Here is a 22895-nt window from a genome sequence, read left to right on the forward strand (position 1 = left end):
ACGGATTGATATTAGTTTAGTTCTAGATTTGTTAGACTACGTATTTGTTACTTTTACTTGTTACTTGAAACTTGTTGCATGTTACTTAAGTGTTGCATTACTTGTTTTCTTGTGACTTGTCTCTTATTTGTCACTTCTTTGAGCATACATGACAATGTCTTGCATACGCGATCATTGTAGACCAAATCTTACTCATATTAACCGACCTATTAATATTGGGGTGGTGGATGTTGATTATGAGTTTGATATAGGTCTTATTGAGTTGATTCGGCAAGATGTCTTTTGTGGTTTAGATACTGATGAAGCAATTGACCATTTAGAGACTTTTGAGGCAAATTGTGACCTTGTTAAGAAGGAGGGATTATCAGACCAAACCATTAAACTCTTACTTTTTCCCTTTAGTCTTAAGGGTGAAGCTAAAAGATGGTTACATTCTCACCTTTCTAGCACCTTTTGCACTTGGGATGACTTAGCTCAAGCCTTTTTAAACAAGTTTTACCCTCCCTCTAAAACCGCCTTTAGGAAACGTGAAATTTATAATTTCCAACAAGGCGAGTTTGAGACTTTGAGTGAGACTTGGGATAGGTTTAAGGGTTTGTTGAGAGCTTGTCCCCACCATGGTATTTCACCTTGCGAAATCATGCTTATTTTCTTTGATAATTTGCTTCCTTCTCTTCAAAACTTTGTGACTATATCATCCGGAGTAGGGGCATTTGATAAGTTGAGCATTGATAAGGCTAAAGATTTAATTGAGAACATGGCTCGTGTCGATGAGGATCGAAATTCAATTTGAGCTACATTTAAGAGAGGACCACAAAGTAGACTTAAACGTAATGATTATTCTATGTTTGATGCAATAAGTGGAAATGTGGACTTTTCTTCTTATGTGGATGTACCTTATGTTCAATCTCATGTTCTTAATCTTCATGTTCCCCTTTCCCATGACATTGTGAATGATATGCAAGAGTTTTCATCTTCTCATGAATCTTATGGTGATGTAAAACATTATCTTGATATGTGTTCTTCTTATACATCCTCACCCTTTGAGAAGATGAATGTGATGGAGGATGAGGATGATACGTGGTTGAATGAGCCAAATAGTCTTCCTAGTGAGAACTTTGAGGATGTTGGTTTGTGTGAATTTGAAGAGAAAGTGGAGGAGAATGATATTTTTAATGGTTCTTGGGAAAGAGAGAGTGCACACACATTTGATGATAGCATTGAGGTGAAGTGTGATAATGATGTTGTGGATGTTATTTCTTTAGGAGAATCCATTTTTGAGAGCTTCCTTGAGGAAGCAACCGTGACTACCCCTATACTTGAGGATGACTCTCTTATTCCCATTGTTTTGCATCCACTTGACTTTCGTACCTCTTCACTTGAGTCCATGCTTATTGAGGATGATTGTGAGAATCCTACCAAAGAGGTTGTTTTGGCTCCTTGTTTGACTTTTAATGATTATTTGAGTGAGAATTTGGAGGATAAGATTGAAGAGGAAGTGAAGGGCAAGGAGACTAGTGAAGTCTCCAATGTTGTTGATCGTCCAAGTGTTATAGGGTTTGATCATCCTCCTCCCACAAGAGAGGATATATTTTACACCATTGAATTTGAAAGTGAGGTGGAGAATGATCAAACTCTAGATGAAAGGGGGAAGCTTAAAGATATGAGCTTAAATGATGATGGGAAGGCGATGAGTGGCCTTGGCCATAGATTGTGGGATCCCGGCTAGTTAATGGATCCACTTGTAGGTTTGGCGGTTTCCTTAAAACCGCGCTTCTTGGGAGGCAACCCAAGCTTTGTTTTTATGCTCTTTTTATTTTTGAAAATTTTTCCGAAAATACAAAAACATGTTTTACCTTTCTTATTTCCTTCCTACACTTGGTCCATTGAGGACAATGTACATTTAAGTGTGGGGAGGAGATTTATTCCTAAAAATACAAAAAAAAAAAAAAAAAAATAGAAAAATTTCAAAAATTACAAAAACATGCTTTTATTTATTTGCATTCCCTTATGTAAACGAATAAGTGTGGGGAGAAAACTCCTCTAACATATGTATATATTGTTACTTTTGTGTAATAAAATGCATAGGTACATTTGGAACATCGGAGGCATATGCTAAGGAGTTAGAAGACGTTTGGTATCATCGTTCTTATCTCTTCTCCTTTCTCCCTCTCTTTTCTCTTATTTATAATTGAGGAGGTTGGGCTTTGTATGTTGAGGAGGATGTTCCAATTTTGGAACTTGGTGATGTGTGCCTATGTGTTGCTAGGGTTAGATTGCATCTAGTCTTTTTGGCATATAGTTTGATAGTTGCACTTGCATTATAACATGTATATACTAGTTGCATCATTGCATATAGTTGCATTTAGGTAAAATATTTTGAAAAGTGCCTAATTGGAAACTTTGACAAGAGCAATTATGCCATTGCAAATAATTTTTCAACTTAAGAATTTGGCTACTAAAATGGAATTAAAATACCCTAGGTTGTGTCATCCTAGTATCTTTCGACCCATGACCCAAAGCCTAGTCAAGGGTTTGCATGTGAGTCACCTATCCAACCCCGTGATGCGATGTGGACTTGGTTAACTTGTCTTGGTGACCTTGATTGACTTGGCGGTATGACAACCAAAAAATATTTTTCATGAATAAGTTTAAAGTGCTCATTTCAAAGATTTTGTGATGTGGAAACTTTTTAAATGCCAATGAAACCTCAAAGTGTTTTGAAATGTTCAAATTTTGCGAAGTTAGTTATTTTGATGGAGGCGTACCACTTCGATGTGCTTTGGAGAGGGATCCATTGAATTGGGCCCCCACATGGTTGTGAATTCAACCGCCCAAAGACAGAGTGACTATCACCCCGAAAAGCTATTGTCTAGAGGTTAACCGGTTGCCTAATAAGCGATTGGCGAAAGCAAAGGACATTAGCAAGGAAGGGACAAACCTCATCTTAAAGTTTTGAAATGTGAAATGCGGAAGTTGAAATGAGGTCAAATTTTGAATGATAGTCTAATCCACCTTTTTGTACAATGACTTGAGCACTTCATTCCTAAAAACCTTTTTGTTATGCCACTTTGTCGGCCTTGGGACGATCCATGACCTTTACTTTTGTAGAGAATTCGAGGCTTGTCATGTCATATGCCACTAGTTTCATGGGGATCATCATTCCACGCCATCCGATCGCCCTTGACGAAAGCATTTGGAAATTGAGGACGAAAGTAGTCTAGTTTAACACCATTTGGAGGTGATTTGATTCCATTCTCTTAGACTTAGTGGTTTGTTGAACTAGTATTTGTGACGGAGTATATGCCCTTATATTTGTTCCCTCTTAGTTGACTCCACCACTTAGATGAGGAAAGTGGCTATTCATTTTGTTGATGCATCCTTATTTATTTCTTTGTACCTAATTATTTGATGTGTCTAAGTTTTGTGCAAGACCTTACTTGCCTTGCGAATTTTGCTTTTCCCTCATAAGTGAAATTACGTGAGTTGAAAGGGCGTTGAGTGCGCTAATACTCATTCGGATATTATTAGTAGAATAACCAAGTGATGCTTATATTGTGCATACACTTCTAAATAAAGGCTCTATCTTTTGCCTTGCTTGATCATGATTTTGCTTACTCGAGGACGAGTAAGAGATTAGTGTGAGGAGATTTGATAACACTTTATTTTACATCTTTTTAATCCGCATTTTATCTTTTATTCGACCGAATTAATAACTCGAGTTAACGTTATTTACTCATATTTGTCTTATATAACACATTATCGGATTAGTTTTAAATGTTGCTATTTTACATTACTTTTTGGAATTTGGTGCTGCTTTTGGACGTTTTATTTTATAGGTACCAAATGGAGTGAAACCGAGTCGAGTAAAAGCAAATAAAACGGAACAGTCGAGTGATGGGTTACAATTAAGCCGATGATTTTGGGCCTAATTGCTTTGTTTATTATGGAGGAATCACGTGGGCTTTCAAAGAGAAATGGAAACAAGTTCCACATCCCAAGATGGCCCTTTTGTCTTTGAACAAAAATTGAAAGTCAGAGGAATAGAGGGGTAACTTTAGAAAACAAGAGGGCTTCATTTGTTGGTTGCTTTTGGCTGGACGTGAGAAAACTAGAAGGGAGCAGCTCTTCATTGGATTTTTGGAGTAGGTTAGACAAGAGGGATGATTGGAAGCCGTCTTTTGGGTGTTAGTTAGTTAGTGGGCGGAGAGAACAGAAAGACGGGAGTGGAGAGTAGACGAGGGTAATTTTGTTTGTTCTTCCAAAAATTCCAATAAAATTCCAATCTTACCTTCATTATTCTTAGCTTAGATTAGTTTTATCTATTCAAGTTTACAAATTGTATGAAGATCTACAATCTTAATCTCTTTTAATACAAGTTTGGTATCATTTCTTTTCTTTCTTTCTCTTATTGTTATTTAATTATTGTTATGTATTTAATTAGTTTAATTACTTTAATTAGTCCATGATTTAGTCTTTATTAGTCTTACCTTGTTTAATGTTAGTTTACTCATGTTTATTAGTCATTAAATTAGATTAAAGTCTCAATCTTTATTGTTCTATTGTTCTTAGCACCATGTTTATTATAGTTAAAAATGTAATTAATGTTAGATTAGTAATGAGTAGTGAGTAGTATTATCACTAGGATTCGATTTAACCCCGACATGTGTAACTTACTTGATTAATTCCATTTTAATTAGTTGTTGGGGTGTAGTAAAGGTTGATTAGGGGACTTGATTTGTCTTGGGCTTATTTGTGGTAAGTATTGACTCTTGACCCTTGTTCATTGGCGAGAGCCGATTAGGTTGGGAATCGGGTTACCATATTTTAGTTTAATTGCCGACCTAGGTTGAGACCGAGAGGGAGAACCAAGGGAGGGCACCCTTAATCTTGTGTTTGAAATCAACCTTCGAGAGAAGGGGAGAGATGACCCTTAAAACCGACGTGGGTTTAATGACCTTAGTCAATACTAGGCTACCTTGAGAATTACATGTGTTTTCGGGTAGTTGGGTATTAAACTTGGGATACCGACCTTCGAACCCGAGAGGGAGGTTAGTTGGGATAGCTAGTGTCCTATTATGAGCCCGAGAGGGAGTTAGTAGGCGAATTAGAGGCGTTTTCCACTTTACACATCACCCTAATGACCAATTAACGGGATTATGGTAGTAAATGAACATGTCGGAGGTGAGATCGGATCCTAGGCTTTCCTCTATTGTTTAAATAACTTTTCATTACTTGTTTACTTAGTTTAGTAGTCTTAGTTAGTTAATTTAGTTTAGTTATTTAGTTTAATATTAATCAATTTCATGATTCATGTAGCTAACTTATAATCTAAGACAAAACTAATACTCAAACTTGATCTCCCTGTGGTTCGACCTCGACTACCCTTACTAGTTGAGTTAAATTGTTTGATCGGGTACGACGACCTCTACCCCGTTATCAAAATGGCGCCGTTCGGGAGATCAACGGATTGATATTAGTTTAGTTCTAGATTTGTTAGACTACGTATTTGTTACTTTTACTTGTTACTTGAAACTTGTTGCATGTTACTTAAGTGTTGCATTACTTGTTTTCTTGTGACTTGTCTCTTATTTGTCACTTCTTTGAGCATACATGACAATGTCTTGCATACGCGATCATTGTAGACCAAATCTTACTCATATTAACCGACCTATTAATATTGGGGTGGTGGATGTTGATTATGAGTTTGATATAGGTCTTATTGAGTTGATTCGGCAAGATGTCTTTTGTGGTTTAGATACTGATGAAGCAATTGACCATTTAGAGACTTTTGAGGCAAATTGTGACCTTGTTAAGAAGGAGGGATTATCAGACCAAACCATTAAACTCTTACTTTTTCCCTTTAGTCTTAAGGGTGAAGCTAAAAGATGGTTACATTCTCACCTTTCTAGCACCTTTTGCACTTGGGATGACTTAGCTCAAGCCTTTTTAAACAAGTTTTACCCTCCTCTAAAACCGCCTTTAGGAAACGTGAAATTTATAATTTCCAACAAGGCGAGTTTGAGACTTTGAGTGAGACTTGGGATAGGTTTAAGGGTTTGTTGAGAGCTTGTCCCCACCATGGTATTTCACCTTGCGAAATCATGCTTATTTTCTTTGATAATTTGCTTCCTTCTCTTCAAAACTTTGTGACTATATCATCCGGAGTAGGGGCATTTGATAAGTTGAGCATTGATAAGGCTAAAGATTTAATTGAGAACATGGCTCGTGTCGATGAGGATCGAAATTCAATTTGAGCTACATTTAAGAGAGGACCACAAAGTAGACTTAAACGTAATGATTATTCTATGTTTGATGCAATAAGTGGAAATGTGGACTTTTCTTCTTATGTGGATGTACCTTATGTTCAATCTCATGTTCTTAATCTTCATGTTCCCCTTTCCCATGACATTGTGAATGATATGCAAGAGTTTTCATCTTCTCATGAATCTTATGGTGATGTAAAACATTATCTTGATATGTGTTCTTCTTATACATCCTCACCCTTTGAGAAGATGAATGTGATGGAGGATGAGGATGATACGTGGTTGAATGAGCCAAATAGTCTTCCTAGTGAGAACTTTGAGGATGTTGGTTTGTGTGAATTTGAAGAGAAAGTGGAGGAGAATGATATTTTTAATGGTTCTTGGGAAAGAGAGAGTGCACACACATTTGATGATAGCATTGAGGTGAAGTGTGATAATGATGTTGTGGATGTTATTTCTTTAGGAGAATCCATTTTTGAGAGCTTCCTTGAGGAAGCAACCGTGACTACCCCTATACTTGAGGATGACTCTCTTATTCCCATTGTTTTGCATCCACTTGACTTTCGTACCTCTTCACTTGAGTCCATGCTTATTGAGGATGATTGTGAGAATCCTACCAAAGAGGTTGTTTTGGCTCCTTGTTTGACTTTTAATGATTATTTGAGTGAGAATTTGGAGGATAAGATTGAAGAGGAAGTGAAGGGCAAGGAGACTAGTGAAGTCTCCAATGTTGTTGATCGTCCAAGTGTTATAGGGTTTGATCATCCTCCTCCCACAAGAGAGGATATATTTTACACCATTGAATTTGAAAGTGAGGTGGAGAATGATCAAACTCTAGATGAAAGGGGGAAGCTTAAAGATATGAGCTTAAATGATGATGGGAAGGCGATGAGTGGCCTTGGCCATAGATTGTGGGATCCCGGCTAGTTAATGGATCCACTTGTAGGTTTGGCGGTTTCCTTAAAACCGCGCTTCTTGGGAGGCAACCCAAGCTTTGTTTTTATGCTCTTTTTATTTTTGAAAATTTTTCCGAAAATACAAAAACATGTTTTACCTTTCTTATTTCCTTCCTACACTTGGTCCATTGAGGACAATGTACATTTAAGTGTGGGGAGGAGATTTATTCCTAAAAATACAAAAAAAAAAAAAAAAAAAAATAGAAAAATTTCAAAAATTACAAAAACATGCTTTTATTTATTTGCATTCCCTTATGTAAACGAATAAGTGTGGGGAGAAAACTCCTCTAACATATGTATATATTGTTACTTTTGTGTAATAAAATGCATAGGTACATTTGGAACATCGGAGGCATATGCTAAGGAGTTAGAAGACGTTTGGTATCATCGTTCTTATCTCTTCTCCTTTCTCCCTCTCTTTTCTCTTATTTATAATTGAGGAGGTTGGGCTTTGTATGTTGAGGAGGATGTTCCAATTTTGGAACTTGGTGATGTGTGCCTATGTGTTGCTAGGGTTAGATTGCATCTAGTCTTTTTGGCATATAGTTTGATAGTTGCACTTGCATTATAACATGTATATACTAGTTGCATCATTGCATATAGTTGCATTTAGGTAAAATATTTTGAAAAGTGCCTAATTGGAAACTTTGACAAGAGCAATTATGCCATTGCAAATAATTTTTCAACTTAAGAATTTGGCTACTAAAATGGAATTAAAATACCCTAGGTTGTGTCATCCTAGTATCTTTCGACCCATGACCCAAAGCCTAGTCAAGGGTTTGCATGTGAGTCACCTATCCAACCCCGTGATGCGATGTGGACTTGGTTAACTTGTCTTGGTGACCTTGATTGACTTGGCGGTATGACAACCAAAAAATATTTTTCATGAATAAGTTTAAAGTGCTCATTTCAAAGATTTTGTGATGTGGAAACTTTTTAAATGCCAATGAAACCTCAAAGTGTTTTGAAATGTTCAAATTTTGCGAAGTTAGTTATTTTGATGGAGGCGTACCACTTCGATGTGCTTTGGAGAGGGATCCATTGAATTGGGCCCCCACATGGTTGTGAATTCAACCGCCCAAAGACAGAGTGACTATCACCCCGAAAAGCTATTGTCTAGAGGTTAACCGGTTGCCTAATAAGCGATTGGCGAAAGCAAAGGACATTAGCAAGGAAGGGACAAACCTCATCTTAAAGTTTTGAAATGTGAAATGCGGAAGTTGAAATGAGGTCAAATTTTGAATGATAGTCTAATCCACCTTTTTGTACAATGACTTGAGCACTTCATTCCTAAAAACCTTTTTGTTATGCCACTTTGTCGGCCTTGGGACGATCCATGACCTTTACTTTTGTAGAGAATTCGAGGCTTGTCATGTCATATGCCACTAGTTTCATGGGGATCATCATTCCACGCCATCCGATCGCCCTTGACGAAAGCATTTGGAAATTGAGGACGAAAGTAGTCTAGTTTAACACCATTTGGAGGTGATTTGATTCCATTCTCTTAGACTTAGTGGTTTGTTGAACTAGTATTTGTGACGGAGTATATGCCCTTATATTTGTTCCCTCTTAGTTGACTCCACCACTTAGATGAGGAAAGTGGCTATTCATTTTGTTGATGCATCCTTATTTATTTCTTTGTACCTAATTATTTGATGTGTCTAAGTTTTGTGCAAGACCTTACTTGCCTTGCGAATTTTGCTTTTCCCTCATAAGTGAAATTACGTGAGTTGAAAGGGCGTTGAGTGCGCTAATACTCATTCGGATATTATTAGTAGAATAACCAAGTGATGCTTATATTGTGCATACACTTCTAAATAAAGGCTCTATCTTTTGCCTTGCATTGATCATGATTTTGCTTACTCGAGGACGAGTAAGAGATAAGTGTGAGGAGATTTGATAACACTTTATTTTACATCTTTTTAATCCGCATTTTATCTTTTATTCGACCGAATTAATAACTCGAGTTAACGTTATTTACCCATATTTGTCTTATATAACACATTATCGGATTAGTTTTAAATGTTGCTATTTTACATTACTTTTTGGAATTTGGTGCTGCTTTTGGACGTTTTATTTTATAGGTACCAAATGGAGTGAAACCGAGTCGAGTAAAAGCAAATAAAACGGAACAATCGAGTGATGGGTTACAATTAAGCTGATGATTTTGGGCCTAATTGCTTTGTTTATTATGGAGGAATCACGTGGGCTTTCAGTAGAAGTGGAAACAAGTTCCACATCCCAAGATGGCCCTTTTGTCTTTGAACAAAAATTGAAAGTCAGAGGAATAGAGGGGTAACTTTAGAAAACAAGAGGGCTTCATTTGTTGGTTGCTTTTGGCTGGACGTGAGAAAACTAGAAGGGAGCAGCTCTTCATTGGATTTTTGGAGTAGGTTAGACAAGAGGGATGATTGGAAGCCGTCTTTTGGGTGTTAGTTAGTCAAGGCGGAGAATGTAAAAGACGGGAGTGGAGAGTAGACGAGGGTAATTTTGTTTGTTCTTCCAAAAATTCCAATAAAATTCCAATCTTACCTTCATTATTCTTAGCTTAGATTAGTTTTATCTATTCAAGTTTACAAATTGTATGAAGATCTACAATCTTAATCTCTTTCAATACAAGTTTGGTATCATTTCTTTTCTCTCTTTCTCTTATTGTTATTTAATTATTGTTATATATTTAATTAGTTTAATTACTTTAATTAGTCCAAGATTTAGTCTTTATTAGTCTTACCTTGTTTAATGTTAGTTTACTCATGTTTATTAGTCATTAAATTAGATTAAAGTCTCAATCTTTATTGTTCTATTGTTCTTAGCACCATGTTTATTATAGTTAAAAATGTAATTAATGTTAGATTAGTAATGAGTAGTGAGTAGTATTATCACTAGGATTCGATTTAACCCCGACATGTGTAACTTACTTGATTAATTCCATTTTAATTAGTTGTTGGGGTGTAGTAAAGGTTGATTAGGGGACTTGATTTGTCTTGGGCTTATTTGTGGTAAGTATTGACTCTTGACCCTTGTTCATTGGCGAGAGCCGATTAGGTTGGGAATCGGGTTACCATATTTTAGTTTAATTGCCGACCTAGGTTGAGACCGAGAGGGAGAACCAAGGGAGGGCACCCTTAATCTTGTGTTTGAAATCAACCTTCGAGAGAAGGGGAGAGATGACCCGGAAACCGACGTGGGTTTAATGACCTTAGTCAATACTAGGCTACCTTGAGAATTACATGTGTTTTCGGGTAGTTGGGTATTAAACTTGGGATACCGACTTTCGAACCCGAGAGGGAGGTTAGTTGGGATAGCTAGTGTCCTATTATGAGCCCGAGAGGGAGTTAGTAGGCGAATTAGAGGCGTTTTCCACTTTACACATCACCCTAATGACCAATTAACGGGATTATGGTAGTAAGTGAACATGTCGGAGGTGAGATCGGATCCTAGGCTTTCCTCTATTGTTTAAATAACTTTTCATTACTTGTTTACTTAGTTTAGTAGTCTTAGTTAGTTAATTTAGTTTAGTTATTTAGTTTAATATTAATCAATTTCATGATTCACGTAGCTAACTTATAATCTAAGACAAAACTAATACTCAAACTTGATCTCCCTGTGGTTCGACCTCGACTACCCTTACTAGTTGAGTTAAATTGTTTGATCGGGTACGACGACCTCTACCCCGTTATCAACGAGACATTCAAAGAAGAAGATAAGGCAATAATGTTGTTGGCTTCTCTTCCCAAAAAGTATAGCACGGTTATCACTAGTTTACTTGTGGGGAAGACAACGTTGGCCTTAGATGAGACCGTTGTAGTTTTGCTTGAGTCTGAAAAGTTGATGAAGTAAGGAGGTGGTGGCTCTTCAAGTGATGGAGGAGCTTTTGTGGGTGAATATCGTGGCAAGAAGAAAGGCGGTTGGAAAAAGCACAATCCTAATATTAAGTGCTTCTACTGCGATGAGTTAGGACATATACAAACTGTGTGTCCTAAAGCAAAAGAAGATTTGAAAGAGTTGAAAAAGACTCGTGCTAATGGGGTTGTAACTATGGCAAAAGTTGATGATGGTGAACTCTTAATGGTTCATGGTGAAAAGGAACCTAGTGAGAGCTGAGTGTTAGATTCGGGAACTTCCTATCACATATGTGGAAGAAGAGAGTGGTTCTCTTCCTATGAAGAATGTGAAAGTAAGATGGTTAGTTTGCCAAATGGTGATAAGGCAAAGATTGAAGGGATTGGTGAGGTGAAGGTAAGACTTCATGATGGTCAAGTTAGAAGGTTTGGTGATGTTAGATATATACCAAACATTAGTATAAATTTAATCTCATTAGGTAGATTAGATTCTAAGGGTTGTACGATTCATGTTGATAATGGTGTTTTGGAGGTCACTAAAAATGGTAAGGTGATTCTCAAAGGTCGAAGAGGGAAAACTAACTTATTCACATTTGATGGAAGATGTGTTGAAGATGGGTTAGTTCAAGAGGAGGTACTCTCAAGTGAAGGGGAGGTGCTTCCAAGTAAAGGTTGGGTCGCTCCGCTCGATGATTGACAGGTCCAAAGTAATGTTGGGCTTAAGGGGAGGTTTGTTGGGAATTGTAACCCCAACATTATTGATATGTTAGTAACAACATTAGAGTCTTTATGTCAAAGTTATGTTTTATGTTACTAGTATTTACACTTTGTATGTTAGATGTTTTTAGTACTCCCTCCAATTATACTATATATGACGTTTAACAAAAAAAAAACACTTTTTAAGAAAATTCTTTACTCATTATTATGGCATTAACTAAGGAGTATTTATGGACTTTGGAATAGAAAATGTATTTCTCCCAAGCAAATTAAACAATCATGTGAAATCTTTCAAACTTAATAGCAAATTTAAGCGTGCATTATGCATTCAATACATCAATTAAGGAGTCTTTATGATGGCTTTGAAAATTGTAAAACGTCATGTAAAACAGAAAATTTATCAAGGATTAAAACGTCTTATATTGAATAATGGAGGGAGTAGTAAATATTAGGAGTTAGCTTTGAAGGATGTAATGACTCTTTATGTTACTAGATAAGTTAGGACTTAGGAACTTATATAAATAAGGGTCATAAGTCATGTTGGATTAGTAAGAGAGTGTGTGCTTAATATCCCGAGTTAAGCATAGATTGAAATCATAGCTAGTTGCTAAGTGTTCGAAGATTGAGATTGTATTATTGTTAGTGTTTGAAGAATAATAATACAAGGTTGGGTTGTGGTTAATTCCATAACAAAATATTGTAAGTCTTTGCATTTTATATTATTTGTACCAAAAACCCCAACACATACTTTTTATTTAAGACCGAGTTACAAGAGAATTAGTATAGCATAATTGTGTTATTAGGGTGTGAATGAATCGAATCCGCTTGATAAGATCTTAAATCGGTGTTAAAGCTTAACTTGAACTCAATTGTTTTCGAGTTGGAGCTTCGCTTCATTCATTTTGAGTTGAGTATGTGTATGTGTATGAGTTTATACAATGTAGGATTGATAGTAACATTCACTGATTTTTGGATATAAAAAAATAAGATTGTGGGACTAGTATTCTCTGATATATACAGTGTGTATACAATGTACAAAAACCATTACTCCTCGGAATCAGAATATGGCGGGCACGTTCCATCATCAACGTTGGCCAACGGGTTATACATAGGTGATTCGGGATCCGTGCATCCTTCTACTAAGTCCAAATTACAACGATCCCCCTTCATCAAACATTGGCATTATTAGTTTTAATTCGATTTCAAAGGCCTTAGATAGAATATAGATCATACTATAACTACTTACCCCTTCTACGGTCAGATTACCGATCATGGCACACCTCGTCACAACAATGCTCGTGTCTGGAAATATTGCTTGCTCACAAGCACCTTCTCTGCTCAATTCTTCTGCAAGCCCCTGTGTATGAAATTAAAAGGAAGCCATAAAAGACTCATTCAGACACAAAAAGTTAACTGAATTGAGCTGGTTTCGCATGTGAGACTGTCTCGCACAAGACTAGCTAGTTTAGTTCATATTACAGTTATGACTGCCTACCTCATTTAGTTCGGTGATTGGCTTATTTGTTAAACCCCTAGGAAGTTTAAACTGCAATCTGTAGGGACCGTCCCAATCCGTACCATTAGTGAAGGAGAAGATTAAGTTCATGGCTGCCACGATATAGATGTCAATCAACATTAATACCAGAAATAAAACACTCCGACCTAAACCTTTTCGGAACCAAAGAAATTCCTATGAACCAGGGAAAAAAATGCATACCATGCTTAGGAATGCATATTTGAATGGTATAAAATGGAGGATCAACTTTGCCCCTGGTTTTCTTAAGCATAGCTCTTGGCTCACCACCACACATGATAGGCTGGTTGAATCCTCCTGCACACATCATTACGACATAGAGAAGAAGATGATACTCGTGACTTGGGTTCTTAACCTATCAGTATTAAAACTACCTATCAGGAAAAATTACAATGAGGGCGTCCGGAATATATCATTTCAAGTTTACCATTGAAAGCAATGCCATAATCTTCATTAGGCTCAAGATTTGCAGCAACGGGATTGTAAAAGATCCTTAGTTTTTGTCCCTGCAAATAATGAAACCGTATATTTTCTGAGCAAAACCCATCAATCAATATGGGATGAAGCAAGGGTTTAAGCGGTGTCACTGTGTCAGAAAACATACAGCAGTAGGAGGTAGACCGTTCATGGTTTTCCAATATACAGGAGCGGTTCCGAATTCAAATTCAGCCCAAGTTGGTAGCACAAACCTAGCCAAGCAGAATTCAGAATAGAATATGTAAATCACTAGATCAGTTTCCTGGAGTAGACCATCAATTAATATCTTCTGAGTTCTTATCTATGTTACTGAGACACTCGAATGCAGGTACCCGACACTGGTATCTGACAGACCATCGGACATTTCCATATTGAAAGTTATTTTCCGTTTTCTGACCTAAACTGTACAGAAAAAGTGTTTCAACATAGGACCAAAGTGAAGTGTCGTAGTCAGCGTACTGAAAGTACATGATGTAGATTTTAGGCCAAGTGAAGTGCAGTAGTAACATAATCAGATGAATGCACATACTCCTTGATCTCTTCTTTGGGAGTTGTCGCGACAGCTGCCACTGCTCGTATTTGCCGGTCCCTGTTACTTATAACTTTGCTCCTAATTAATGGATGCTCTCGTAAAGGACTACCCATCACGTTATTACCTGCATATACATTGCATTGTTTTGATTTCAGCTGAAGAGTAATATTTTCATTGCATATTTAAAGTTTGGATCATTAAAACAAGCTCAGAAACTTATATGAGGCGGACTCACATGTACGACAGTAAGACCTCCCGTCAACTCAATAGTCGACTGAGTAAGTACCTCCTCCATAGTCCATACCATTCATTTGTTTACCTTTTTTTTATTACTTAAACAAATGATTGAGACGGAGGGAGTATACAGGAATTTCATACAAATTTTCATTTTCGTCAAATCAGTGGAAGTAACCCAACCCTTTTTAGATGAGATGAGATGAGATACCTACCAAACATATTTAGTTACTTCCGAACTAGAGGAATACTAATCGGCCAAGTATTTACATATAAACAAGTTCAAACCGTAGCATCAATGAAAAATACTGAAATGTATATTACCTAAAACCAAGCTACTGGGGCTGCCACTACCAACAGTTCGCCGATGACATGACGCTACATATATTGATGCTGAACTCGTTGCAGCCATGATATGATTACCTCACCTTGAATTTCAGCTCAATAACACAGTCTAGATTATTATGTACAAAATTTACTTCTACACTTTGGGTTTAGTGATCTTAAATAATTGTTGAAGATATTAAACATGTAACATTAGATAAGGGAAGCAAAAATAACCACACAAAAACGTACAGGCAAAAATATCTCTTATGTCTTCACTTGATTTGTCAAATATCACACGTCTAAGGACTAGCAATCTTAATTTCTAGTTCTTTCCCAGTTTAGAGACAGAAGTGGACCCGACTGGATAAACCCGACTTGAATCAGATGAAGAGAATTTTTTGGTTAATGAGGGTTAATTAGCAAAATAATTAGATAATAAGGGTTCATTTGAAACTATTTGGGTCTATACTCTATGGTGTCCACGTCATCACTTTTTATTTTTTTTCAATTTTTATATGAAACCGCTAAGAAACTTAGCGGCTTTACAAAATGTCATCGTCAACATTCAGACTGTTTTATTTTTTTTAAAAAAAAAAAAAAAAAAATTGAAGAGCAAGGCTGCTGAGAACTTCAGCGGCTTACTATAAGTTTCCAACAAATTTCAACAACTTCCATCAACTACCCTATAAAATGACCGTACTGATATGGTAAGCCGCTAAGATTCCTAGCGGTTTTGCCTTTTATATATATAAAAAAAAAAAACTAAGTGAAGCCGCTAGGTTTCTTAGCGGTTTCATATAAAAATTGGAAAAAAAATAAAAAGTGATGACGTGGACACTATGGACCCAAATAGTTTCAAATAAACACTTATTATCTAATTATTTTGCTCATTAACGCTAATTAAACAAAAGATTCTGGAGTATAATCCATAACCTGATGAACCGTGATCGGCCTAAGGTTAAACTTGTAAAATCATCACACTATTATTAACTATTAAGCGGGTATTTAATGACAAAATGCTACTAAAATAAATTTCAGCTGCAATGCAAACATAGAAAAACTAGCTTGGACGTCTGAAAAGCTCGAATCTAGTAGTTAAAACCTAGTGAAATCCCAAGAACCTCAGGTTCAAGTCGCAGGTTCCCTAGTAGAGTTCTACTTAGGAGTTACAATCTTTCTTAAATGTATGGTGAAGAGTCTCATTTTCATTATCTATTAATCCATGTCAATCTTATAACTCCAATTTTCAAATTTGCCAATTTCCCATGCTCAAAAGTCAAATACAATTAACACTACAATAACCTCACCTTTTTGTCAATCCACATTTTAGACCATTTATATCTTTCTTTGAATTGTATTCACACCTCATATATTTCTTCATACACTCAAACACAAACATCATAAACCCCACAAAATCACCAAACTTGTTTCATGGCTCTTATTGCATCAACCTCAAACATTAACCTAAACCAATCATCCATTCTCCCTTCCTCCCACACCAAATCGCTATCTACAATTCCATGCATTAAACCAAAACTACCCAATCCAAAATACAACATTTTAACAAGAAAAAATGTCCTCATTAACAAATATGCTCATTTTTCAAATCCCCATGATAAGAAAAGATGTCAAACAACAATGTACTCAACCCCAATGGGAGATGCAACTATTACGACACCCGAGTCGTCAGACTCGAGTTCAAATAGAATTTGGTGGTCTAATGTAGTAGTGAAAAGACCCAACAACTTGTTCAAAGATAGGAAATGGAATGCTTTAGATATTGGAACATTAAGTATGGTGATTATGATGCATGGGTTAGCAATGTTTGCACCATTTGCATTCAATTGGGGTGCATTTTGGGTGGCTGTTTCTCTGTATCTTGTCACAGGATTGTTGGGTATTTGTCTTTCATTTCATAGGCAATTGTCTCATAATAGTTTTAAGCTTCCTAAATGGCTTGAGTACCTCTTTGCTTATTTTGGTGTTTTAGCCCTTCAGGTTAGTGTCTTCATTTCCTACTTTACTTTTATGTAGTTTTCGACCCAATTTTCATCTTGGGTCATTTGAAAAAAGTCTCTTTGTGTTTCTAACATAAAGGTAAGACTGTGTACATCTAACCACTCTTACTCCGCAATTTACGGGAGTCATTAACAGGGGCGGCCAATGAATTATAGACCAATGAATTATAGAGGCCCTGTTCAAAGTATTCGGTGGAGGCCCTAAATTACAACCACTAAAATATTAATCATTCCTCTGCGCATTAGAAATGACCCATCTTCATTTGCATGCATTAAAACGCAATTACATTCGAGAAAATATATCGAGTTCTAAAGCATAAACTTGATAGATTTGAGATAGTTTATTTATTCTTATTATTTGATTTACATTTTTTTATATTTAGGAAAAAATAATTTTCGAATAAACCATTGGAATAGTTTACTAGCTTAAAATGGTAATAGCTTAGGGGATGACGTGGATTTGCCAAGCTAGTTGATTGTTGCTTACTATTATACTTGCTCTAACAAATAAGGAAGTAACAAAGAAATCAAAATATAGAAAATTAAAGAAAACTTAATACCGTAAAACCAAAACCAAAAGAAATAAAATTGGAATAAGTTTATACTCCCTCTGTCTCGGTCATTTGTTTACCTTCGATTTTGGCGCAAATACAAGTGGATAATAGGTTATGTGGATAATTAAATTACCCTTCAAAAATATACCAAAATTAGAAAAGTAAGCAAATATAAGACACTCATAAATAGAACACGCAAACAAATAACAGGAGAACGAGTATAATTATTCTTCTACGGAGTAGGAAAAGAGGTTAAAGGTGGAAGATGAGAGAGAAAAATAAAGAAAATAATGAATAAGGAAAAGTCAAATAGTCAGAATATGGTGGTATTGGGTTTGATGTAGGCCATATTTGCGGAACAAAGAGATTGTTGTCAGTGTATTGTTTTGGGCCACAATAATTATGACCAACCATGGTTATTTTTCATTCTACACGTTAAAGGGTCGGACCCAGAAATTTGGGGCCCTTTATCTTATGGGCCCCGGTGCGGTGAGCTGAATTAATCTACCTCTGGGCCGCCCCTGGTCATTAACAGGGGCGGACGCAGGAATTAGTCGAAAGGGGGCACCAAAAAATTTCGATACATATATTTTCCATTTTAAACCCCTTTTTTTTATTTTGGATTTTTTACCTTGGATTTTAATAATTTTATAATTTTAAAAAAAAAATATTTGTTTAGATTTTTCTTCTAAAATATTTAAATTCAAAATAAATGTACATTGTAAGTAATGGTAAATAATATCTCGTATGATAAGATATAACATATCCGGGATTGAGTTACCATGGATCGAACCCGGTATCTCAAGAACACCAAGTTGGAAACTTACCAACTCAGCCACATAAAGCTATTGTCTTGAATTGATACTTTAAAAAAAATTATCTCTAAGGGTTCATGGTGGGCACGTGCCCACCCGGACCCCCCTAAATCCGTCCATGGTCATTAAAACACTGAGGTAATGTTGTTAGTTGGATAGTGATTTTTTAAAAATTTATATCATTTAGAGGCCCGCTTAATTCTCCATAGACGAAAATCTTTAAGACATCAGCATGATACTGGTGTAAATGTGTAACACAATTGTTTCACATGTGAGACGTCTCTTACAACATTCACTATATCTATTCAAGTACTTGGGTAAAGTCTTTATTATCGGGGTAATCGAAAATCCTTTTTTATTGACATTTTGATATGGTGTGAATTTTTATGTGGACAATTTCAGGGAAATCCAATTGATTGGGTGAGCACACATAGGTACCATCATCAATTTTGTGACTCTGACAAAGATCCACATAGTCCATTTGAAGGATTTTGGTTCAGCCATATGAATTGGTTGTTTGATACCAAAGCAATTGTTCGAAAGGTAATTTAATAGATTTCTCTAAATCTTATCTTTATTAATTCAGAAGACAATGCTGAATGAAGAATACGCCACGTCATTTGTACAACCTTTTTTTTTTGGAAATTTAGGTTATAGTGGGTCCCGTTGGTGTGCAAAAAAATTATTTCTTCAAATCGTCTGTCAATATACCCATGCGACAATTTCCGTCTTAAAAAAAATTATGAAATAATTACATACAATCGGAATAAATGAAATTAATTGCATATAATCGGAATAGATTACAAATTGGAATAAATGAAATAAATTACATAATCGGAATGAATTACATAATTAATAATAAAATTACATAATTACGAGAATAAATTACATTTAATTACGAGAATGAATTACATATAATGGGAATATATTACAGAAATTAATTATTACAAACAATGCGAATAAATTAAATAACTTAAATAATTTTTAAAACTAGATAGTACGATTTTGTTGAGCACTTAGTGAGAGATCTATGTGCCGAATATGGTGAAACTCTTACTGATGTTAATCCGTCTGTAACTGGAAATGAACATTCACCCGGTAGTTGTGGTTTTAACGCATCCTATTTAGGTGGAGAATGTTCATTTCCAGTTAGATCACTGATCTACATTAAACATGTAGATCACTGATATAGAACTATTAGATAATTACAATAGAAATGTAAAAATAAAATATTCATCAAAAAACATTCATACCGTCCTAAATACAAACCCGTGCAATTTTGCACGGGTTTAAAACTAGTTTTATTGTAGTTCATTTCAAATTTACATTTACTTTTGGCATAAAAGGCAAGAAAGTAAGGCATGTGCTTTAAGAAAAGTAAAAATAACATTTATATACTTAAAATAAAAATGTAAAGAAATAACTGAGACTGTCAAATACGGAAATCTATAATAAGCTCCAAATACATTTTTTCATTCGGTCTAATAAACTGAAGATTCCATACATCCAATCCTATCCTCTTCGGAGTCCATAACTTCTTTAGACGCGCAACCGTAATGATGGCAATAATAATCTTATACATGTGTATGACTTATTTATGTAAGTATGTTTCGCAGTGTGGTGAGCCGAAAAATGTAGGGGACTTAGAGAGGCAGCCATTTTACAGGTTCATTAGGAGTACATACATATTACATCCACTTGCTCTTGGACTGATTTTGTATGCTCTCGGAGGATTTCCTTACATTGTTTGGGGGATGGTAAGCATATTTTTGAAGCAAAGTACTTGGAGTCGAAGTGATTGTCATAGTACCATCTGTTAGCTTGGATACTATGAATCAACTGGAACTCTATTCCATCTCGTGATGCAGGGTGTAAGGACAGTATGGGTGTATCACATAACATGGTTAGTGAACTCTGCTTGTCATGTTTGGGGGAATCAAGCTTGGAACACCCGAGATTTATCCACGAATAATTGGTAATTGATCAATAATTTGATTGTTTCATAAAATTGTCATTTTCACACCAAATTTTCGCCTTCTTTTAAATTAGTTTCTGAAAAAAATGATCATGATCTTCAGGTGGGTGGCATTGGTTTCGTTTGGGGAAGGTTGGCATAACAACCACCACGCTTTTGAATACTCGGCTAGGCACGGCCTCGAATGGTGGGAGGTTGACATGACATGGTATACTATCAGGCTTTTTCAAGCTCTTGGATTGGCCAAGGATGTTAAGCTTCCTACCGAGGCTCATAAACAACGCATGACATTCAAAAGCCAGGGGATTGAAGATTGAAGAATGAATGATTTTTCAAAAATATGTGACTTGTTTCAATTTTTATTTGACACTAGGTAGTATCTGCGCTTTACGCGACCTGTTTAACTATTTTATTATTATAATTGTAGAAAAATAATATACATTTAATATTTTTTGTTATAAATAAATAGAAATAGATTAATCTAACCCTCTCCCTCGACACCATAATTCATCTCAGCAAGTGTCACTTCCTGATGCCGTGTTACAACCATCAAACGCTACACTACGGCAAAGACGACAACTAAAACAACCAACTATATGCAACTTCTGATCATACTCATTTTCTTGCAACTTTCCAACAACTTATCTACAAAACACACAAAACAATCTCATTTACGGTTTTTTATAATATAAAGCGTTATATATATAGGCAATTAAGAGAAACAAGTAGAGTACATACACGTTAACAAATGAACATTGATTTGGTTAAAATCGTGTTAGATAATTAATTAAGAAATTTGGTGATTTGAAAAAGTTACTTGTGAGTGTAATTAAAGTGCAAAAGCGTCGCCGTCAGCCGCCATAGACACTGCTGTATAAATTGCTTAGAAAAGGGTTTATTTTTTTTTTTTTTGAGAAAAGATCATTATCATTAATAAAAAATCATACGACATCTACAACATATGCCAAGCTCAATCGGATACAAATCGATTACAACCATAGGAAATAAATTCTTGTTCAAAGAATGAAACACGCAATGCATTCTCTATCATCGATTCGCCGCAAAAGGCTTTCATCCATAAGAGGGTCTCCGAATCTTCCTTGACGAGTATCCATTTCTTCTGACGTGATTGATTGTAGCCATGAATCGGACAAAATATGTAAAACCATATAACGATCTATAACAACGCTGATCTTCTGCTGACTTATTAGAAAACTGCAAACGAACCAGAAAACGAAAGCTCTCCAACTGAGAGAAGGACACCACCGATAGACGGGGACAGAACCCTCAGAAAGAGAGACGAAACAAAAACGAAAGCGTAAATTAAACAAAAACATAAAGGAAACAAAGCGGAACACATGAAAAAAAAAGGAAGCCGCCGCCTCCCTACCAACCCACAACACCGCCAGATCCAAGCACCACCCTGCCACACCACCTCAACAAACTCGTCCGATAAGACCCGAACAACCCACATACACCACGCAGACCGAGAAGAACAAGTAATCTCATCTGCCGCCTGATTGCTTTTATCTTGCGATATATCATCATTCAAATACGGAGTAATAAAATTGATATCATTTTTTCTTAAATTAATGACTACGACTCTACGAGAGTATACCGAGACACGAGATGAGACACAAAATTCGCTTTTATGTGAATCTCATGGTAACCAAATGGAAATATCAAATGCCATTTTCGATAGTTTCCGCCTGAAATTAGCTTAGGGATAGACTAAGGTTAGCCGAGTTGTTTTGTATTTGGTCAATAACGGGATTACGTTAGTGGCCCAGTTGGGTCAACCTTGTCTTTAGAAATTTTTGAGTTATGCGATTCGATTTTATTATGGGTGTATTTGGATAGCAAAAGTGGAGAGAAATAGTGAAAGAAGGAAGAGAAAGGGAGACAAGTGAAGGGGAGGGGAAATGAGATGTGGCCTGTGGGTGTTTGGATATAATTTCCTTCCAAATCTTGTCTATTTGTAGAGAAATTTTAATTTGCTTTGGAGGTGGGAAAATCGATCCATTCAAATCTCTCCCCTTCCATTTCCCTCCACCCTTATTTGTTACTAAACAAAGGATTTTAAATCTTCTATTCTCTCTCCCTTTCTTTTCTCTCCAAATCCATCAATCCAAACACACCCTTAGATGGGGCTAATTATCCCAGCTTAGTTACTTAGGGTGTGGTTGCTAAATAAAAGTGGACAGAAAAGGATGGGAAGGAGAATGACGGAAGGGAAAGAGGGGGGTTGTTGTTTGGATACAATTTTTTTTCCAAACTTTGCTTATTGTAGAGAGATTTTGATTTGTGTTTGAGGAGGGAATTGAAATCCCTCAATTTCTCTCCACCCTCATTTGTTATCCAAACAAGGGATTTTAAATCCCTACTCGATCTCTTTTCCTTTCTTTTTCCTCTTGTTCCGGGTGTAATTCCAGAGCAAGTATTGTTACCACCCGTGGCTTGTAGAATGATGTCTTGAGTTGAATCCTTCCTCGTCTCTATCGTTCCTCTCGGCCTCTCCTGCAACAATGAACGAACTGAGGGCTTGGCTTTGTGCCAAACGTACTCACTCCGACGCTCAAGTCAGTAAACTTAGAGGGATAAGTTGTAATTACTTGGCTAAGGATATATTGTAGAGAGATAAGGAAGAT

General features: G+C 36.1%; 2 protein-coding genes across 2 annotated transcripts; one reads left to right on the forward strand and one right to left on the reverse strand.

Moving 5' to 3' along the window:
• Positions 1-12617: 12617 nt before the first annotated feature.
• On the reverse strand, positions 12618-15197 carry LOC141648090 (protein POST-ILLUMINATION CHLOROPHYLL FLUORESCENCE INCREASE, chloroplastic). The gene is made up of 8 exons (XM_074456547.1): positions 14883-15197; positions 14322-14448; positions 13920-14004; positions 13743-13821; positions 13499-13612; positions 13277-13389; positions 13028-13138; positions 12618-12945 (listed from the first exon to the last, which is right to left on the reverse strand). The coding sequence occupies exons 1-8, from the start codon at positions 14968-14970 to the stop codon at positions 12826-12828; spliced, it is 837 nt and encodes a 278-aa protein (XP_074312648.1). The 5' UTR covers positions 14971-15197; the 3' UTR covers positions 12618-12825.
• A 968-nt stretch (positions 15198-16165) lies between these two features.
• On the forward strand, positions 16166-20689 carry LOC141648091 (palmitoyl-monogalactosyldiacylglycerol delta-7 desaturase, chloroplastic-like). The gene is made up of 5 exons (XM_074456548.1): positions 16166-16883; positions 18675-18815; positions 19889-20029; positions 20141-20247; positions 20351-20689. Exons 1-5 carry the CDS (start codon positions 16317-16319, stop codon positions 20562-20564), a joined length of 1170 nt encoding a protein of 389 aa, XP_074312649.1. The 5' UTR covers positions 16166-16316; the 3' UTR covers positions 20565-20689.
• The last annotated feature ends 2206 nt before the right edge of the window (positions 20690-22895 follow it).

Source organism: Silene latifolia, chromosome 3 (genome assembly GCF_048544455.1).
Source record: "Silene latifolia isolate original U9 population chromosome 3, ASM4854445v1, whole genome shotgun sequence".
NCBI lineage: Eukaryota > Viridiplantae > Streptophyta > Magnoliopsida > Caryophyllales > Caryophyllaceae > Silene > Silene latifolia.

Bases quoted from the DNA above. Each gene is read 5' to 3' on its own strand.
- LOC141648090 (XM_074456547.1), bottom strand. From the start codon at position 14,970: ATGGCTGCAACGAGTTCAGCATCAATATATGTAGCGTCATGTCATCGG. The intron at 13,390-13,498 runs GTATGCATTTTT...ATATCGTGGCAG, and splicing joins AATATGCATTCCTAAGCATG to CCATGAACTTAATCTTCTCC. The intron at 13,139-13,276 runs GTAGGCAGTCAT...TTTCATACACAG, and splicing joins CAATCACCGAACTAAATGAG to GGGCTTGCAGAAGAATTGAG.
- LOC141648091 (XM_074456548.1), top strand. From the start codon at position 16,317: ATGGCTCTTATTGCATCAACCTCAAACATTAACCTAAACCAATCATCC. The intron at 20,030-20,140 runs GTAAGCATATTT...CTCGTGATGCAG, and splicing joins CTTACATTGTTTGGGGGATG to GGTGTAAGGACAGTATGGGT. The intron at 20,248-20,350 runs GTAATTGATCAA...CATGATCTTCAG, and splicing joins GATTTATCCACGAATAATTG to GTGGGTGGCATTGGTTTCGT.